Here is a 20,981-nt window from a genome sequence, read left to right on the forward strand (position 1 = left end):
GAAGTTTTGGATAGCATACTGTTTTGCTGTTTGTCTTTTGTGTTCGTTTTGATGCCTGCACCCCTGTTCAGAGGATTTCCCATCACTTTCTGTACTTGTGATAATTGAATGCTGAAAAATTGGCTTGTTATGGAAACAAGGATTGGAGACACAGTGTCAGTGGAGACCTTTTTCCCTTATAACTCAGGAGTGAATTTCCCTTCCAAGGGTCATATTTTTCTCACTTTCTATTGTCTCTTCCCTGTTCTTAACTAGGAGTCATATGTTTGTAACTCGGGGACTGCCTATATTCCATAATTAGGAAAAAAATAATTTGAAAACACAAGATTGACAAACTGCAGCCCCTTCTACTTTGCGCTATAAAATCTGGATTATCTGCTTTGAACTGGATTATATGGCCATGTAGACTCCTATAATCTAATTAAAGCAGATAATGTGGATTATCTGGTTTGATAACCTAAACTGTGGCCCCTTCTACAATGCTTCATAAAATCCAGATTATCTCCTTTGATCTGGATTGGATGGCAGTGTAGACTCATATAATCCAGTTCAAAGCAGATATGATTATCTGCTTTGATAATCTAAACTGTGGCCCCTTCTACACTGCCCTATAAAATCTGGATTATCTGCTTTGAGCTGGATTGGATGGCAGTGTAGACTCATATAATCCAGTTTAAAGCAAATGTGATTATTTGCTTTGATAATCTAAACTGTGGCCCCTTCTACACAGTTACACTATAAAATCCGTATTATCTGCTTTGATAATTTAAACTGAGGCCCCTTCTACTGCCCTATAAAATCCAGATTATCTGCTTTGAGCTGGATTATATGGCTATGTAGACTCATATAATCCACTTCAAAGCAAATGTGATTATCTCTTTTGATAATCTAAACTGTGGCCCTTTCTACACTGCCCTATAAAATCCAGATTATCAGTTCTGAGCTGGATTGGATGGCAGTGTAGACTCATATAATCCAGTTTAAAGCAGATGTGATTATCTGCTTTGATAACCTAAACTGTGGCCTCTTCTACACTGCCTTATAAAATCCGGATTATATGCTTCGATAACTTAAACTGAGGCCCTTTTTACTGCCCTATAAAATCCAGATTATCTGCTTTGAGCTGGATTATATGGCGGTGTAGACTCATATAATCCACTTCAAGGCAGATGTGAATATCTCTTTTGATAATCTAAACTGTGGCCCCTTCTACACTGCCCTATAAAATCCAGATTATCTGCTTCCACAACCTAAACTGAAGCCTCTCCTACACTGCCCTATAAAATCCAGATTATCTGCTTTGAGCTGGATTGGATGGCAGTGTAGACTCATATAGTCCAGTTCAAAGCAGATAATGGATAATCTGCTTTGATAATCTGAATTATATGTCAGTGTTGAAGGGACCTGCCTTTCTCCCTTGGTAGGAATCTCCAGGGTAAGGCCTACAACAAAGCTTGAGGGCAAATGTTTCTGGGAGTTGATGTCCAAAACATCCCGAGGCCTAGTCAGAGAGAGAGAGAGCCTCTGGAAGGCGAAGCAGAGAGCAAGATAAAGCCCTTCGCCTTTTGAAACACTTTGGCCACGTCGCCCGCCGTAGCTTCCTTAGCAACGGAGGGGGCGCGCACAGTGCGGGAATGCGCGCGCTTCCTCCGACGCTGGAGCCGGGTTTTCTTCGCCCTCGCCGCCTCTTCTTCTGTGGAAACCGGTAAGTGAACTGGAGGAGGGCAAAGCCAGGAGCACCCTCCACCTTTTATGCCGGCCCTGCGCCGTTTCCCCCGACGAAGAGGCCTCCGGTGGCAAGAGCTACTCGCCCAGCTCCTTGTCTTCACCTGAGGCAAAGGCGGCACCAGGGGAGGCCCTGGTGCGCATGCGCAAAGCATCTCGCTCAAGCTGCTGCTAAACTCAACTCGTGAGGAGTTTCAAGGGGTTGCGAAAGAAAGATGTAATGGTGATGATGAAGATTATAGTGGTGATGATAATGACTGGTGACTTGAGAACATTTACTTAAGACCAGGCATGCAGCCAGAAAGGGGGGAGGGGGGCTTGAGGGGCTTCAGCCCCCCTCCCCCCCCCCCCCCGAAATTCTCATGGTGGTTTGCGAAAAGGCCTTACTGGTGCATTATTTAAACTGTTATGTTTATTCATATCATGATCTGATCACCATACTCAATATATCCCATATGCATGGGGGTATTGGGGTAATGATACAAAAGGTTTGCTAGGGTAGACCCTCTTTCACTCAGACTCAGCCCCCCCTGAAACTCAGCCCCCCCCCCCCCGAACCCCCCATGAAAAAAAATTCAGCCCCCCCCCCCCGAAATCCTGGCTACGGGCCTGCTTAAGACTGTCCAAATGTATTTTATTTTTATTTACATCCGGCTTTACCTCTCCATACGGAGACTCAAAGCGGCTCACAATCAAAAGCATTACAATTTCAAATATATACATGTACAATAATAAATCGGTACATCATTATATATTATCAGTAGTATAATATTTAATATATTCGTATTACCATATCTGGCCAGAGAGAAGACAGAGGGGAGCAGAAGACATTTCCATCTTGTCTTTACTAATAATATAATATAGTATATTGTATATACATATAATGTTTATAATATTATAATGTAATACAATATAATACTAGTAATAATAATTCAATATTATAATTATAATTATATATTTAATTACATGTAATATTACTATTAATATTCCTAATACTAATATTAATATTACTAATAATAATATAATGGTATAGTGCAATATAATAATATATACTGATATTGTACTATATGTACTATTGTACTATGCTAATAATCTAATATATTGTATGAAAATACATATTGTAAGCTGCTCTGAGTCCCCTTCGGGGTGAGAAGGGCGGCATATAAATGCCGTAAATAAATAAATAAATAATATTATATTATATTGTATTGTATGTATATGTAATATATTCTTAGCATAGCACAATGTTAGTATTATTTATTAGATTGTACTGTACCACTATACTGCAAAATTATTAGTAATATTAATAATATTATAAAAACTAGCCATCCCCTGCCATGCGTTGCTGTAGCCCAGTCTGTGTATCGGTGTTTTGTGTGTGTATGTATGTGTATATGCGTATATATGTGGTTCTGCACATGTGTTGTAATGTATTTTTTTATTTTTTTGGCATTTTAAGTCTCCTCTGCTGTTTTTTTCAGTGTTTTTATGAGTGATTGTCACTTGTTGGCCTGCTAGGTGTATTGTTTCCAAATTTGGTGTCAGTTCGTCCAGTGGTTTTTGAGTTATGTTAATCTCACAAATGAACATTACATTTTTATTTATATAGATTAATTAATATATATTTAGTGGGAACAGTGCTTACTACTCTTCTGCTTTTTTCTCTTTCCCTCCCACTTTATCCATTTCTCTTCAGCTTCCTTCAGTGGTTTCACCCAGATTTTGATGTTTGCCCTTGAGGGAAGAGGGAGAACAGACCTAGTCATTCACAGCCTCAGCTTCGTCATGAATCACTTTTATGCTGGATATTTTGATTATTATTCTGAATTAAATTTTCAGGTTTTAAAAAAAGAAATAATAATTTAAAATTATCTCTATATGCACGCACATATATGCACACATCATCTCTCTATATATATACACACACACAAAGATAACCATTTTACAGGGGTGGAGGGTGGGTTTCCTGTTATTCCCCTCACCCGTGTCCCTGTTGTGGAAATTATATGCTGTGGGGAGGGGGGAATGGTTTTCCTCCTTCAACTCACCCCTAAAATGGACTATCTTTCTTTGTCTATCGTCCCCTGGTGGTCTCCACCTGGATTTATTTATTTCATATCAAAAGCATTGCATACCTAAATAAGTATAAAACTGGTAAAATAAAGGCAGCACAAGCAGCTAAGGAATTTTAGACCAAAAGAGCAACAGGAACCACATTGTCTGTAGCGTTAAACAGTTCTTCCTTGGTCCATGAGGCAGGACATTGTGGGCAAGCATACAGATGCTGAATTGTTTGTTCTGATCCACAATTGCACAAGGTGGAGGATTATTCTAGATAGTGCCATTTGCCAGGTTGTCTTTTGATCTGCCAACTCCTCTTCTGAGTCTGTTCAGGGACTTCCAAGTTGCCCATTCTTGATTTGCCACTGGAGGAAGACCCTTGTGTGGGGCCATCCAGTTGGAATTGCCTGATTTTTCTGTCCACTGGGATATTCTTGCTGTTGCAGGAGGAATATGAAGATAAGTGGTGGTTCTCGTGAAACTTTTCCTTGATTTAAATCTACTTGGAGGAGGCTGATAGCCATGCAGTGGGTGGCTTTCAAAGTGTTCACCCTTCACATCACACATCGGGGGGGGGGGGGGGAGGTGCCATCTAGCTTATAAAGTCTATCAGCAGGTTTAGGTTTATCCACCTGGATAATGGAACAGTACCATATTTTCCAGTCTTCCTTCTAGAATAATAGGTATTTATTTTTTTAAAAAAAATCCAGGCAAAGATTCTAACAAATGAAGATTAAACTACGAAGCCATCTATAAACACTTCCCCGTCTTTCTATTCTTTTTTTTAAAATCCCTTTGGATACTTTGGCAAGTGTCTTGTGTGGTTTCCCACAGGTGTCCCAGTCTTCAATTAGAAAGCATCCCATTTACTTCCCACAAGCTTCTCATTACACAAGTGTCCTGTTTCTGAGGAAGCTTTTCTCCTTTGGCATGTCTCTCACCAAATCAGAGACTATGATTATCTTTGGTGTACTCTACTAATTCCTCATATGTGCCTAGAGCATCTGCTACAAAGTGTAATATAAATTGCCCATCTCTGTATTACCACTGTATTCAAAATTGTTCTTTAAGAGTAGAAGGAGCAGAAGTGTCATTAATGTTTTTTTTTGTTTGTTTGTTTGTTTGTTTTTTGCTTTTTTTTTTCTTTTTTTTTGCTGCAGGTGATTATACAGAATGTCTGAAGGAGGCATGCAGCAAGCAAAGAAATGTGAAGATCTAAGTTTCAGACATGGAAGACCCGGTATGTGTCTTCCCTTTTTAATATCGGCTGACCTATAGATATTTATATTGGGATGGATCATTCTTTCAAGTTAATAATTCAAATCCTGTTGGTGATTTAATCCTGTTGGTGATTTAATTTGGCTTTTTGTTCTATTCTAAAACATTTTTATATCCCAGGAAACATTAGTAAAAAAAAGTCTTCAGGCTCTCTAATGAAAGAAAAGACTGTGACGCAGAAAGGAAAGACATCTATGTCATCGACTCCAGATTCTATAATTAAACCACAGCCCAGACCCAGTGACAGACTTAATCCCAAAACAATTGATCCGGTACGTATGGATATACATTATATAGATTAATAAAACAAGCCCCCCAAAATTACAAATCTTCATAGTAATGGGGAACCTCTTCATCCCATTTATTTTCCCCATGATATGTTAAGACAGATAAAGTCAAGTGATTTTTCAAGCAAAGTTAGGATTAGCTGATTAGCTGGGTGAAGAAACTCTAGTAGTAGTGCAAGAGCCAAAATGCACTGACTGTAAAAAGACCATTATATATGGGTTAAGGTTACACACCCTTGCTTATTATTAGGGCTTTCCCCCCAAACATTATGAAATTCTTGTTTTCTATTTACTTAATCTTCAATGTATTTTTCATTCTGAGTGTAAGATTTGTGTTTTTGCAGTGTAATAATCTCCTGAGCAATATTCTGTTTTTAGAATGTTTGGTTTGGTGTAATGTACATTATATGTATGACTGCTAAATAGGCTTGAGTAACCACGGAAAAATTTGGTTCTAAACTCGTTTTGTTTTTAGGGGGCCCTTGTGTTTCGTTTTTTTTTAATAATTCCGAAATTTTCCTTTTAAAAATTTCGAAATATACGAAATTTCGTATAATTATGAATCGATTCGTTAATGGCGGACGCGATTGCGCAATATGCTAAAAAAACCTCCAAATGGGACAGGGGGAACTTCTGAAGCTTCCCTCTCCCTCTGTTGTTGGCTGTTGGTGTGATAAAACAAACAACAACTATAAAACTTGCACCAGACATGCGAAAATAATTATGAAATAATTACGAAATAATTACGAAATAAATTGAAAAAATTGTTTCGAATCTAATTTACTCCTCACACTATTCCTGCATGGCTCAATATTGGATCGTAAGCTAATTTAAATACGAATTAATAACAAATTATGAAATTAATGAACGAAACCACCCAAGCCTACTAAATAACTATTTCCAAGTACTTTTGATCTCTCTAAAGGGTTTAATGTAAAAGACTGTGGCTTGAAAGAACATTGCCTGGGATGTGAACAGTTTTCATGATTTCAAGTGGCTTAATCTAGCACTTTGACTAATGTGGTTTAACTTTTTCATTTTAGTTTGGTGCTCAGTCAAGAGCTCCTTCTGCTTTTGCTGCCATTTACTCTAAAGGGGGAATTCCTTGCAGGTAATTCTTGACTGCTGATAGCTGTCCAGAGGGAGCACATGCCATCTTTCCTCCTGTAGATTGGACATGTATAGTATTATAGCTGGATTTTACAATGTCATAGGCAGAGTTGCCTGGCTTCTATAATAGGCTTTTTTTTGGAGGCAGGGGGAGCTTCATAATGAAGCTCCATCATCATAGCTGTATCCCAGGACAAAGGATCTTGGTCTATGATTTTTGATTTTTAATATTACTTGAAATCTCTGAACTTTGCTGCTGTCATAAATATCTCACAAAACAATATATTAGACAAGACATAATTCTGTTCTTCTATAATAGTTGATACAATGGTTGTCTTCTCAGTTTTGATTTTTGACAGCCATTTTAAGCTAGAAAAGTAGCATTTTCTTTGAGGTATCTTTTACAGTACATGCCTACTAAGAATATGTTTTGCTGAATTCAGGGACTCTTTCTCAGATAATTGTGCATAGGAATTTAGCTTAAGTAGCTAACTTTCCTGAATCAATGTGATTTACCTTAAAATGGGCACCTCAGCCTTTCATTGATGGGTGTTTATGTAACAGTCAGCAGTTGATTTCAGTGGGTCTATTGAGTCACAATCAACAGTTGATTTCAGTGGATCTATTGACATTCTGACTAATTAGAATTAGATCTTAAAGTAGAAATTGCGTTTAGATGTCAAAGTTTCAATAAAATAGTTTTCATGTATGTCCCTAACAGAAGGCAATGCATTGTAAGTGGAAAGAACATGGTGTACCTAAATTCACAGAAAATTAATACTTTAGAAAATTCATATTTTAGAGTCTTTCGTGAAGTTAAATGATTGTGTTGCTTGGTTGTTTATTGTTGATGTTTCATCACATTCTCTTTTCTTTCAGGTTAATTCATGGCTCCGTAAAACACAAATTGCAGTGGGACTGTCTGCCTGAAACACTCCCATTTGACCCCCTTCTTATAACTTTTGCAGAGGTAACTTTGCTTTATTTAGAGTAAAAACAGTTCTATCATGTTTTGATGGGGAATCACCAGGGAGTACTAAATGCTTTAGGTCAGTGGTTCTCAACCTGTGGGTCCCCAGGTGTTTTGGCCTACAATTCTCAGAAATCCCAGCCAGTTTACCAGCTATTAGGATTTCTAGGAGTTGAAGGCCAAAACATCTGGGGACTACAGGTTGAGAACCACTGCTTTAGGTAGTGTTTCAGAGGAAGGCAATGGCAATCTGCCTTTGAGCATTCCTTGTCTTAAAAAAACTCTATAAAGTTAATAGGGTTGTCACAAGTTTAGAGTTGACACATATATACAAGCATACAGAAACATGCAGCTTTGTTATGCACCATTTTCAAATAATTCACATATCCATAGTTCAAATCCTCTGACTGTTTTCGTACAAAATGTAATAGGAGGCTGGAATTAGCAAAAAAAATATATATCACAACAACATTACACATTTAACCTATATAATCTGGACGAAGCCAACCTATTTCAAGCCATTAATAGCTGTCGCCAATTAGACATCTTTTCCCTTACTTTGCATTATCATTTCAAGTTGATTCTGCTGATGATTATTTATCATTCTAGTGGAAAGAGGGAAGAAGCAAAAAGCTTCCTGGACAATAAACATTGAAAAGGGCCACACACTTTGTATGCCTCTTCTAAGCATCTATTTAATTTTTAAAATCACATTTTAACTTTGTGTAGTGATGTGTTTTGTAAAATGCATAAAGACTTACCTGTCATATTTGTGGATAATTGCTTTCTTACTAAATATTGTTTTTTTTTTACTTGAATTTTTTTTACTTGGTAGAACTTTGAATTTGAAACAGTATTCTTGAGTAACTCAACAACTTAATAGAAGTCACAAATCTGAGGCCAAGAGGATAGAAGTGCCTACTCTGTATCTCTGTGTTGTTTCTTTTCCCCATAGTCCGGTAGTATCCAGGAGAGCATATGTCATCTTTCCTCCTGTAGATTAGATATGTATTATAACCCACATGTTTGTTCCCTGTGCGCTTTGCTTAGCTATCCTTAAATTGTATGTTTTCTTCATTTTGAAGAATTCAGTTTTAGTTCAGCCAAGGTCTGCCACAATGCATAACCTTTTAATATTATTTATGTATTGCTTATTCCACATTTGACCTTGAGTAAATCTGGTGAAAGAAGAAACAGTATTGGGGGAAGTGATGGACAGCATGAGTTTGCTTTCTGGCATCTTCCTTGTGCACTTCCAAATCACAGGTTGAACATCCCTTATCCAGAATTCTGAAATACTCCAAAATTCAAAAATGGCTAAGGTACACACACTTAGCTTTCTAATAGTTTAGTGTACATAAACTTGATTTCATGTACAAAGTTATGAGAAATAATATGTAAACTTACCTTCAGGTGTAGAAGATGTGTGTGAAACATAAATTAATTTTATGTTGAGATCTGCAACATATGTATATGCAAATACAGATATTCCAAAATTTAAAATCCAAAATACTTCCAGTTCTAAGCATTTCAAATAAAGAATGCTCAACCTATACTTAATTTAGTTGTTTTGGCACTGACTTTCCCTGCATTTAAAAGGGTGCCTGAAAAACAATGACAGAATGCCACCAGATTTAAACTGCTTCTGAATTTTATCTGTTCCAACACAAACAAATTGTTTTCAAATAATGTGGCTCATTTATTCTTTCTAACAACAGAAATGCTTATATAAATATAAAGTTGAAAAAAATAGATGTTTGCTTAGCTCTTGAATTAGTTTAGTGTGTAATGTTTTCTCACAAGTTTATGTTTGAAAAAGCCACAAGGTGGCATATGTGTGTTTTGAAAGATGGTGAGCACCTTCTTTTTAAATAATATTCTTTGTGTACAGAACAATAATGTAATGTTGTAACATTATCACAGGGGCTAAGAGAAACAAGGCATCCACATACATTTGTTTCCAAAGAGGGTTTTAAAGAATTGCTCTTGGTGGAAGGTGCTGCCCAGAAGGCCTTTCCATTGCTGCCCCGGCTTGTTCCGGTGTTAAAAGCTGCTTTGGTATGTTTTCCATTTATGATGTATCAATTCAGTTTATTGTATCATTAACAGATCCATAGTCCTATATTGTTGGGTCCTACAGACGTTCACTGGCAAGGAATGATAGGAATGCTGTTACATTATAGTAGAGTTTCTGTTAATTGGAACTCAAGCAACCGACAAAATAATCGAAGCGATATTTTAAATAAAAAATTAAATTAAATCAAATTTAGCAGATATGTTACCTTAAGTTAAATTGGTTTTTATTTGTCTTAATCTGAATGTAATTACTGTATTTCAATATTAATAACAAGTCATTACAGAGTTTATGGTATGATATATTACAGTGCAAAGTATTTTTCGGTCTGGTTTTAACACTAACTCTCAAGCAACCAGAAACTACATTTCTCTGGCATCTACCAAAATCTATGGGTGATGGTTAACTGGCATCTACACAGGAACTATAATCCACTTTGAAGTGAGTTAAGGAAAGGGGTATTGTCTTGATGACGTCCTCCCCTAGTGCAAGCTCCAACTGGCATATACCCTGAAATTGTGTTAAAAAGACTCGCCAAATATTCTGATTCCAGTCAAAAGATCTGTTTCTTCCCTCCTGTGTCTGAACAAGGCACAGGAAGGAGCAATTTCAGAAGATGAAACACAAGTGTTAACAGCAGCTGGGGAAGCATCGCAACATAGAAACAGTCAAGCAGAGGAAGGGAAAGGAAGCCTCCTCCTGTTGGCTCAGCATTTTCAAAGCTCTATGTCTTGACTTCAGGAGCTGTTAAAGGAATTGTTAGTGCAGTTTTTTGCCTGGGGGTAAGAGTAAAAGCAAAATAAACTTTTGGATTTTTAGAAGTGCCTTTAATTCAGATCAGAATGTGGATTTAAGAGATCTGGCAGGTGTGTAAGCTGCCCTTCATCTTTCCTTGTTCTTTTGTAGTTTCTGTATAGACAGTTCAAACACACACCAGATCTCTTAAATCCACATTTTGCTCTGGTTTAAATGCCTGTGCAGAAGCAACCTGTATATCTACAATGAGACCAATAGTATCATATGTTATTAAGGCTGTGTGATTGATGAAAAAAATTATGTCGTAAGTACGAATTTAACACAATTGGTCCAACTTACAACGAGTAACAAAAAATTTCACAGCCCTGATAGTTGGATTTATTTGTAGTGGCATGGAAAGTGTGTGAAAAATTCTTTTCATCCATTTCTTTCATGCACTAATTCTTTTACTCAAAAGCTTCCAGTGTAGATGACAAAGGGAGGATGAACTTGGAAACAAAAAGTTCTCCTTTATCATCCTTCTAATAATAAACATTTCACACATACAGTGCATTATGGATTGATCATCCCTTATCAGGAATTTTAAAACACTCCAAAATCTTACATTGTCCATCTGGTGGCTGAGATAGTGACACCTTTTTTCCAACACATCCGTGAACATAAACTTGACTTCATGCACAAAATTATTATAAATATTGTATTAAAATACTTTCAGGATATGTGTATAAGGTCCGTGTGAAACTCAAATGAGTTGAGTTGTGTAAAAATACGGAAGCTTGTGCTGATAATATTCAAAGTATATTTCATTGATAATCAGCCACACGAATATGTATGTGATTGTTGATTTTAAGGAAACCTCTTTTCATATTGAAAGAAAAGTGAAGGAGTGCAGTCTAGATGCTACTGAACCTGTTCATATTGGCATGTAAACAAGTGACAAATCAATGCACTCTGGGGGATAATTGCTGGTCTTATAAGAGATTGTTTTTCTGGTGTGCATGTATGTTTAAAGAGGGTTCTTAAATTGGGTTAATTGTTTTTCCTTTTTCTGAAAGGCCCATTCAAACGATGAAGTATTTGAAAGGGGACTGAATGCTTTGGTACAACTTAGTGCTGTTGTTGGACCAGCACTTAATGACCATTTGAAACATCTTCTTTCAAGTGTGAGTACAATGTTGAATAGCTATTTGTCGACATTCTTTTGTCATGAGTTGCATTAAGCTTATGGCATGCTATGTCTCAGACTTCATTTTTTTAATCTAATTTGTTAGATTTGTTTGATAGGGGAGGACAAGCACCAGGTTTTCAGAATTCACTTTTTTCCTCTAATGCTAAGGACTCCCAGCTGGAACCTAATACAGTAACATGATATTTAAATTACAGAATTTCAAACTCACAGATTTGTTGTAACAAAACTCACATTCTTTCATATGCAAATAAAATTAAAGTCACTTCAGATGTCCATCCTTTTAGTAGTCAAGGCAAAGCTGGAGATTGTTTCCAAGGGTCAGAACATTATTAGCCTGAGACATGAAGCAAGTCATTCCATGGACATGCATTTTGCAATGGGGTAGATGAAGAATGCTCAGTATTTTTGACAATTTGAAGAACATTTGCTACTTAAAATGGTCCATTCTGCTGATGATCAGGAGTGATTTGCAGTTGAAAGAGCTGATGAATCTGCATCTGTCAATAGCTTTTGCTTTCATCAGTTATAATATTTCATTGAAAGAGCTCTGTGAGGTAGAAGTTTGAGGCAGTGTTGGGCTCCAAATTATGTAACTGGCCTGTTGTGTTCATATTGAAAGTCTTAAATGGTTCAGGAATCTGTACCTCAGGGAAGCTCTTTCTTTCTTTGTATATGACTCCCTGAATATTATGATCTGCTTAATGGGTTTTCTTCTTCATCTATCTACTAGGGAGCAATATTGGGTGGAGATGCAAGAGAGGACCTTTTTTACTAATGGCACTGCACTAATGGAAGGTCTTCCATTTGATAACCCAGTTGACACAGGTGCTAAGTGTGTTTTGGCACCTCGATTTTGACCTTGCTGTTCTGATTCCAGGTTGAATCATTTTAAAAACAAAAATTGTTTATATAGATTGTATCCTTTTCTTAGATCCTTGGATATAAGATATGTCAGAAACAATAAAATGGAATAATGGGGACGAAGAGGTCATTCTGCCACTGTTAAAAAACTGGGAGTCACAAATCCTTAGCAACTCATTGCAAATCACCCAGAAATGTAGAATTGTGTCTTCCTTCTGCTCTTTTTTTGTGTTCAAAGCAGGATGAGCAGGTGTGGTTCTGGCACAAAAGGGGGAATGAATGATTGCTCATGGGAAATTCGAGGAGCAGCTGTTCACCATTTAAATTGGTTGCTGGGCTGCCTGTGAATTATTTCATATAAAATACATTTATTTCCAAAACCTGAAGTAGATTTTGGCCACTTCCCTTTTTCCAGTTTGGCAGTCCATGTGGCTTCCTCATTGCCCTCTAGATTTGCAGCAGTTTTCCACCTTAGTTAGAGCCATATTACTGTTTTGGTGCTCTTAAACCTTAAATCAGAAGTCAATAAAACTTGCATTTTCCAGGTCTATAATGGCTCTGTGGTCATGTTTTAACACCTGACAGATGATAATAAACCATCGCTCACACTTTTGCAGTCCCCAACATACATTTATTAAACTCCTGCATTTCAGACTCAGCTTGTTGGGCTCATGAATGATCAAATAATGAGATAGATCTTACAGTTATCTTAGCCTCCAAATAGATTGAATTATGACTTCCTCTTAACATTCATGGTCACTGTCCTCATTTATAGTCTCATTGGCACTTCTGTGTACAACTAATATAAAGGAGAATACTGGGATAAAATTGCAGTATAAAACCAGCTTTTCTATTTTACTTTTCCATAGCTTTCAAAGAGACACATGAGCAAGAAGTTCAAGGATCAAACTACAGATGCTTTACAAAAGCTGGAACAATATGGTGGGAAGGTAATATGGATTGACTGTTTTCTTCCTTCAGAAACCAGAGATGATTTTTTTGCCTAATATTCCTGTTCAATTCACACTTTATTAGGTGTATCCAATGTAGTCAAGTTGGCATATCAATATGGTCAGTATGCTTATTGATTGTTACTAAGATATCACCAGTCAGTATTGCCTCGAGTTAGTTAGTTAGTGTGACGCATGGAGTTATTTACTTTATATACTGAAAGTTTTCTCAAAATGATGATGAATTGATGAGAGTTAATTATGCTCATATATCTTGAGATCTTTATCTTGTGAAGATGTGTATCTGTTTCCCCTTCACTTCTTATCTTTGATGCTGTTTTGTCAACACTTTGAACAGAATTGTGAGAGCCATCATATGGTTTTTAGACTAGGATCCACATTAAAGATGTAGCTGCCCTATGGTAGACAGGCTTTAACCCCCAGTTTGGACTTTGAAACCCACCTTTAAAAGCCAATCAACCATCCTGATAATGAGTGGGACACCTCAGAATAACCGGAACAGCCCATGCCTGCTAGTGAGTGAAACTGCAACAAAAGCCCCATCTATACTGTCATATAAGGCATTTTATAGTCAGTGTAGATGAGACCAAAGATTTAGAACAAATCCCTGCAGCGGTCCTTGCTTGTGCTTATCATCAGTGCCACAAAACTCCATTGAGTGGGATGGCTGACTGACATTTAAGGTATATTTCAGGAACATTTATGCTTTGGGTAATGGTACCATGATTGTAAATTTGAATAGAATGTAATTATGCTGTTGTAATTGCCTAATAAGATACTAGCCTTAGTTTATACTTTGTTTCCTGAGTACTAGGAATCTTATCTGTTTACCTTGGGATTTATTTAATGAATGGTTAATTCAGCAAAAAACAATGAGAGAAAGTGAGGAAACAGTGGCAAAAGAAATGGGCATAGATAATGGTCTTAGCCATTGACACATATATATTTTTTTTAAAAAAATCAAGCCAAAATATGTGATGGTCGCTTGTGGAGATTCCGTGACTTCTTTATAATGATCCTGTAACTGCACAAAGTATAGGCTGTTCCATTTCTTGTCTTGAAATTTGTTTCTCTATAGCTCATTTTTCATTGTCCCCGACCTTTACTGAGAAAAATGTTGTGGTGAATGTCAGAGCTAGAATGATAGGGTTAGAGTTGGCACTTAATTGTATTGTAGCACTTGTAGTTTACATGTGCTTTGGAATTTGAGGGAACATGGAAAGAGCTAAATGCAACTTTCTAAACCAATAGTGTTTTGAGAAGGCTGCAATTCGATGGTCTTGCACATTCCATATGTTATAGACAGCAGCTAGCATCCTGTTAGTGACTGGTCCATGTGTAAAGTGTAGCTTGTATATGTATTTAAGACCCACTTGGATAGGATGCAGAAGGCTTTTCCCTTGTGCTTACACTTAACCCAGAAGCTTCCCACCACCTGTCAGTTGTCAAGCTCAGAGGGAAACCTCTGTTTACAGAGCGAGATGGAGGGGGAAGAAGATTCAGCCCTGCAGATCCAGATTCTTTGAGTTCTCAAAGGAAGAAAAAGATGCACTCAGTCATAGAACTCATCCTCATTTCTTCTCCCCTGACCAATCTGAGATCTCCTATCTAACTCCTCCATCAGTAAGCAACAATGGAAGGGGTCTCACCAAGATCTTGCTAGTTACCAGGCTGAGGAATGACACAATACTTTGCACATGTAAGATCTCAGTCAATATCTGTCAAGCTATAATTTTCAGCCTTTCTACTTCAAGATTTAGCCTTTGCCTTTCTACCTCAAAATTTGCAAATTGTCTACTATGACTTACTTACCTATACTTCCCTATAAATCCTAGCAACATGGGATGAGCATGGGAGTGGAGTGAACAATCCTGGTATATCAAATCCTGCCCTCTCCCAGTCCTCTTTTAATTTTTCATGGAACAATTTAGAGCAGGGGAGGAGGAACAAAGGAATAGCTATGTGAGATGCCAACTTGAATAATGTTGAAATTAGCCCATTGTTTTTAATCCAACTTGATGTGATAGGGGAGGAAGACAAGTGATATGTTGTTTTTTATGCTAGGAGATATATTTTTGAGAGAAATGCCAAAAAACAAAAGCTGCCATGCTGCCATTTCTCTCATTTGCTCAGTGTACTAGGAATAATTTAATTGCTTTGAGAGAGAATGGTGTTCCGAGTCTCCTTTTTTTCACAAAAGGTTTGATCCAGGTTGTAGTCTGCTTATTTTGCAATTTTATATCAAAGTTATTTCCTCATAAACCTTGCATTTACTATGTTCAATTCTAATTTTATCAACAGGAAAGTTTGACTATTATAAAATCCAAAATTCCAACATATTGTTCAATTTCCTCCTGAAGAAAAAGACATGATGAAGAACCCTTTGGAATTGTTTGGCGTGACTTACCTTTCTATAGTATTTGTATTTCTGTATTGCTCAGGAAAAGTAGAAATTAATGTTTTACAATTAAGATGAATGTTAAGAAGTAATGTCTGAGACATTTAATTATGAGAAACATCAAATATGGCATTTTATTTGTTCTAGCACTTTTATGGAATGATAAATTAGTTTGTCTGTTCCATTAATAATAGAGTTATCCATATTTTTCTAAAGGTAGCCTTAAAGAAAATATGAAAGGTTATATGTCGTGTTTTACATGTAGGGTATGTCTAACAAATGTGATATTTGAAATGAAGGGCAAAGTCCTGTACCAAGGTAAGCACTATTGAATTCCCTTTCCTGGGAAAGTATTAAGTATATTCTAAAATCAAGATTTGGAAGTGCTTTACTTTACTTGATTGTGCCATGTTTAACTTATTTTTAAATAAGAACTAATTACTTACTCAGAGGGAGATTTATTTTTATACTGTTGAGTTACAGATTTTTTTTTGTTTTTTTGCCCAGGATAGAAAAAAGTGTAAATGTTATTTAATTATAACTAGGATAGTTACCATGCTATGAGTACTCTTCTGTTGAAAGTGTTGAAATTTTGAGTATTTAAATGTATTTAAAATGTTCAACATCTATTGGAAGTATTAAACTTTTATAATAAATTTCTTTTGTGAAGACTGACTTAATGATTTAAGAAAAATTCAACCAGAGACAGGTTCTCTTTCTCTTTTTATTATAAAATGTGCACATTTAATTTTCACAAACGTACTACAGCAGATTTCAGGTGTACATGTATTGTACTACTCATATTCCTACACTGGTGATAGCGGAGCAGCCTTCAACATGCTTCTCTCTTCCATCTCTACACCAGAATAGATGCCTGCTTTACTTTTGCAAAGAAGAGTTTGCAGCCTTCATTCTTTATCCATAAGCTCTCCAGATCGTTGTGCAGAAATCACAATTAAGATTGAATTAGGTCTTGTACCAGTAATTTTAGTTTTCTGGTTAGACAGCCAGTAAGTTAGTAATTGCTTGTCTGTGACAAGGAAATATGATTCTTTGTTGAGTCCAATCTGTGCTCTCCCTTATATGTAGGCCAGGGAGAAAGTGAGTAAGTATGATGCTCTATACCTCTCTCTGATTCCTCCTTTGTTATTTCAACAGAATATATATACTGCATTATGCCTCTAAGATGAAGTTAGCTGCATCTGCATGCACCACATGAGAATGTGCTCCCTTAATTTTAATTCATCTTTTGTTCTGTCAGTTTGTATCTGTATAGTACCTCTCTGCCTTTTCTATACAATGGCAATAGTTGTAACCGTCATAACAAAATAGGTGCATTGCCTTCTCCAAAATCTACTGTTACCGTTTCTCTTAAATAGCTGTGTTAAGTAACATTTTATTCAACACTATTTTGATTTTGTAACAAAAATAATCCTTTGGCATCACTAATGGCAGGCAGTCTATGTTGGGCATGGCTGTTTTACAGCTATATATCCTGAGCACTGAAATACTGGATACTTCCTTCTACTCCCGTTCCCTCTGCCCTTGATTTTTATCTGGCCAAGGATATTCTTAGAAGTTTTTAAATTCACTCTGCCTCTTGCTTTGCTCAGATGAAGGTACCAGTCGTAATGAACTAATTTCCATCCTTAATGCGGGGACATAAACATCTACGTAAATTTCTGTCTACAATTGTAACTAAACTGGTAGTTTTGAGGACAGAAAATGTTTGCCACAGGCAATTGTTAAATCCTTTGAGTCATTTAAGCTTTTTACTATAAAAAGAACCTTTTCTATAAAACAAATAGATCATGATTAAAAATAATTGTAAGCTACCACACTTCTGCCACAGAAGCACAAAAGTACAATTCAGCCCTATAGGCATATGAACACCATAGGGCATAATGGGATCATGTGCCTCTCCCAGGACACACACATGTGCCTCCATGAATCCATTGTCTGTGTGATAGATTGCTAGGACTTCTCCAATCCTTCTCTGCCCAACTGTCTCTTCAGTCAGGAACCAATCGCTCCAGAGGGCAACCTGGGTGCTTGCAGGCTTCCTGTTTCCATTATCCCAGGGATGTGAATGTACAGGAATGGGGCAGATGGGAAAACATTCAACTTTACTTCCATGGTGATTTCAGCCATAATGGGATGATTGTGCCCAACCTTTAAATATCCTTTAATTGATAACTGAATGATACAGTGTTAATACAAAAGGGAGCATGGAATTAAATCATTTTTATATTTTAGAAATTCATTTAGTCAAAATGAGTAATACCACCTACCCATTTCCATCTTTTCTGCACCTTTTCCATCATGGCTGGGATGGTAGTAATGCAGTTTTCATTGTGGTGTTTTCTTTGGATAATTCTCTGAATTAAATGAGATTTTAGGAACTACAAGAGCATTATTTAACAGGACTGTTTTACCTCAACTATTGAAAAATACAATCTCAGTTTAGGAAGGCTTTAATTAAACAAAGCTAATTTGTGGTATACACGTCTCAGTGTAAAGCTGAGCAATCCTGTTTCATGGTAAACGTGGCAACAAGCTTTATGGATTTGTTGCTGCAGAATTGTTCATATTGTCCATTACTTGACGAGAGAATCGCAAGAGGTTAAATCACATTTTCAAAGAGCTGCATGGAACGCATTATGTTTTCATCCTGTGAGGGAAGAATACATCATCTCATTACCCAAAAAATGCTTGACATCAGAAAGTGCAAAATTGTAATGAATAAGGAAATAATTAGGCTGTAAAAAACTATGTATCTAATAGAGTCCCTTTTTCAGGCTTGGAACAACAGCCAGACTCAGGTGTGGGATATATGTATGTATATGTAGTTAGGATGCTACACAGTGAATGTTGGGCCAACTTCCCAAATTCTCGCTTAGCAGGAAACAGCCACTGCAATTGATGGAGGCCTGTTCCCCTGTCACTTGGAAAGCAACTGACTGATGTTTCCATCTTCTCCTGTGAGTGATCTCAGGTGTAGAAGGAAAAAGAGAGGTCCCTGTCACAATTCCTCCTCCTACAAAAAGTGGGAATGTCAACCAGCTGTAATACCAGCAGTACTAGAAATCCAATTAAAGTCATTATTTTGTAAAACGGGTCATATCCAGGCTGAGGCTATGAAGCATTATGCTGTGTGGGGCTGCAGTAGTGTAATGGGTTAAGCCCTTGTGCTGCTATACTGCTGACCTGAAGGTTGGCAGTTCGAATCCATGAGATGGGGTGAGCTCCCATCTATCAGCCCTAGTACCTGCCAACCTAGCAGTTCATAAACATGCAAATGTGAGTAGCTAAATAGGTACCGCTTCAGCGGGAAAAGGCAAAGAGACACTCCAAACAGTCTTGCCAGCCGCATGACCAGGAGGTGACAACGCAGGCTCCTCAGCTTGAAAATGGAGAAAAGTACATCCCAGAGCCAGAGATGAGCACTGCCTCCAGAAGCCAGAAATGAAAGAAGGTTTGCCTTTGTGTTTGTGTGTCTCATGTGATTGTAAAGGCATTGAATGTTTTCCTATGTATGCAAATGCTGTAATCCACTCTGAGTCCCCTAGGGGAGAAGGGCAGAATATAAATAAAGTATTATAATTATGACTATGGCTGGAATCCTGTTCAATCACCATACTGATTTAAAAATAAGAGTAAAAAAGAGTTGTACCTTCTCAGCCCCTTTCTACACTGCCATATAAAATCCAGATTATCTGGTTTGAACTGGATTATATAGTAGTATAGGCTCATATAATTTGGTTCAAAGCAGATAATGTGGATTTGATCATCTGGATTCTATGGCAGTGTGAAAGGGGCCTCAGGTCTTCATTCCACAGAGACACAATGTATTGCGCTCTCACTTTTGCCTTGGGATAAGCCAAGCAACAAAGCCTTGGTCAAACTATAGGATCTGGCCATATTAGGCTGGACCCTAATTTATATTTTCTGAAGTACAAGGGAGATTAGGACCTATTTTCTATTTAATATCAATACCAGTTACTTACTTTTTGGCAGCTTTCAATGAATTCATCTATGGTAACTACTCCATCCTTATTCTTGTCCATTTTCTGCCAAATAAACAATGTTTGCTTCAGTAATGTTTGTATTTGTTGATATAATTTTTTCCATTATAGTTTAAAACAAGTATCTTGTAAAAAAGGTAACTTAATGTCAGCTATAGAACTTGTATTAACTCAGTTCTAATCTTGGTGCATCTTAATATTTCCATTGGCAAACCAGAGACTTCTAGATCAAATCTGTACATTCGAACCGTAACCATAACATTTTGTAACAATCACAATGCAAAAACATCAAAGTAATATTTGTAAGGACACCATTTCCCACACCCATTTGCTAACCAAGTCTACCTGGAAAAATGTTTCCACATGTTGTCTTGGGGCATCTTCTTTAACAATGGGATATGTACATTTCCCCATCATATCATATATAGCTTTCATTATATCCAACATTTCCTATTGGGAGAAAAGAATGTTAAAAATCAGCAGAAAAATAGGCAGAAAGCATGTACGTGTTGAAAGATTTACTTTAGCAGATGTTATACCAGCTTAGAGCTGAAAACCTTTTAGAATACTGTATATGGTGGAATACTCTACTCAGCAAAGCCCAATGAGAGTTATAGTGCACATCTGGGATACCATATATTTTTCATCACTGATACATAGGTTTTAGTTAACTGCTGAGGTTTGACTGAGAGATAAGCAATTTGTGTCGCTCCAAATGTCGGAGTGCAGCTCCCAGTAACTTCAAATAGCTTGTTCTACCTAGGGCTAATGAGAGGTAGTCCAAAGGCACCCAAAAGATCTAAAATTGCCCATCTCTGGATTAGCTACCAATCAACATTCAGTGTACCTTTGTAACCTGCTTCTCTTGCCTTGGCTGTTTTTGTTTTGTTTTTTTTAACTAGAACCAATGTTCATGCAAACAAGTTGCTCCTAGATGAGAAAAATATTTACAAATCTTCAAAAGTATATCTGTTCTGTTAGGAACCTTTCTGAGTGAACCAGATGTATGTTTCAAAATGACCAAGAAATGACAATTGGGGAATTGCTTCCATTACCTGGGTGCTCAATAGGTTATGTTTAAAGTGAGGAATACTATATTTTATCTACTGCTGAAGTCAATTGTACCAAAGAAATAAGAGTGATTAACATTTAATTTGGACAAATGAAGCTTGCTGCCATGCTTTTTCCTCTAATCATTTTATATGTCTTCCTTCCCCCCCTATCTTGACCTCATAGCCACTCAGAAGAGATTTTCCATAGCATTTTTAAAAGAAGT

At 37.0% G+C, this 20,981-nt stretch overlaps 2 protein-coding genes across 6 annotated transcripts in view; one reads left to right on the top strand and one right to left on the bottom strand.

The window, feature by feature from the left end:
• Positions 1-1,592: 1,592 nt before the first annotated feature.
• PACRGL (parkin coregulated like) lies at positions 1,593-16,349 on the top strand. The gene is made up of 9 exons (XM_060777890.2): positions 1,593-1,705; positions 4,947-5,026; positions 5,185-5,336; positions 6,395-6,462; positions 7,341-7,431; positions 9,355-9,489; positions 11,317-11,424; positions 13,181-13,261; positions 15,584-16,349. Exons 2-9 carry the CDS (start codon positions 4,960-4,962, stop codon positions 15,638-15,640), a joined length of 759 nt encoding a protein of 252 aa, XP_060633873.2. The 5' UTR covers positions 1,593-1,705; positions 4,947-4,959; the 3' UTR covers positions 15,641-16,349.
• Positions 16,350-18,138: 1,789 nt separating this feature from the next.
• The window catches only part of KCNIP4 (potassium voltage-gated channel interacting protein 4), a 389,707-nt gene continuing 386,864 nt past the window's right edge, over positions 18,139-20,981 (bottom strand). For all 5 annotated transcript variants that reach the window (XM_060777889.2, XM_060777886.2, XM_060777888.2 and 2 more), the window contains 3 exons: positions 20,051-20,155; positions 19,688-19,750; positions 18,139-18,351 (listed from right to left, as the gene is read on the bottom strand). In XM_060777889.2, coding sequence (XP_060633872.2) covers positions 18,304-18,351; positions 19,688-19,750; positions 20,051-20,155 — 216 coding nt within the window. In that variant the 3' untranslated portion in view covers positions 18,139-18,303. The remainder of the gene's footprint in view (positions 18,352-19,687; positions 19,751-20,050; positions 20,156-20,981) is intronic.

The sequence above is a fragment of the Anolis sagrei genome, chromosome 5, assembly GCF_037176765.1.
Source record: "Anolis sagrei isolate rAnoSag1 chromosome 5, rAnoSag1.mat, whole genome shotgun sequence".
In the NCBI taxonomy this organism is placed as follows: Eukaryota; Metazoa; Chordata; class Lepidosauria; order Squamata; family Dactyloidae; genus Anolis; species Anolis sagrei.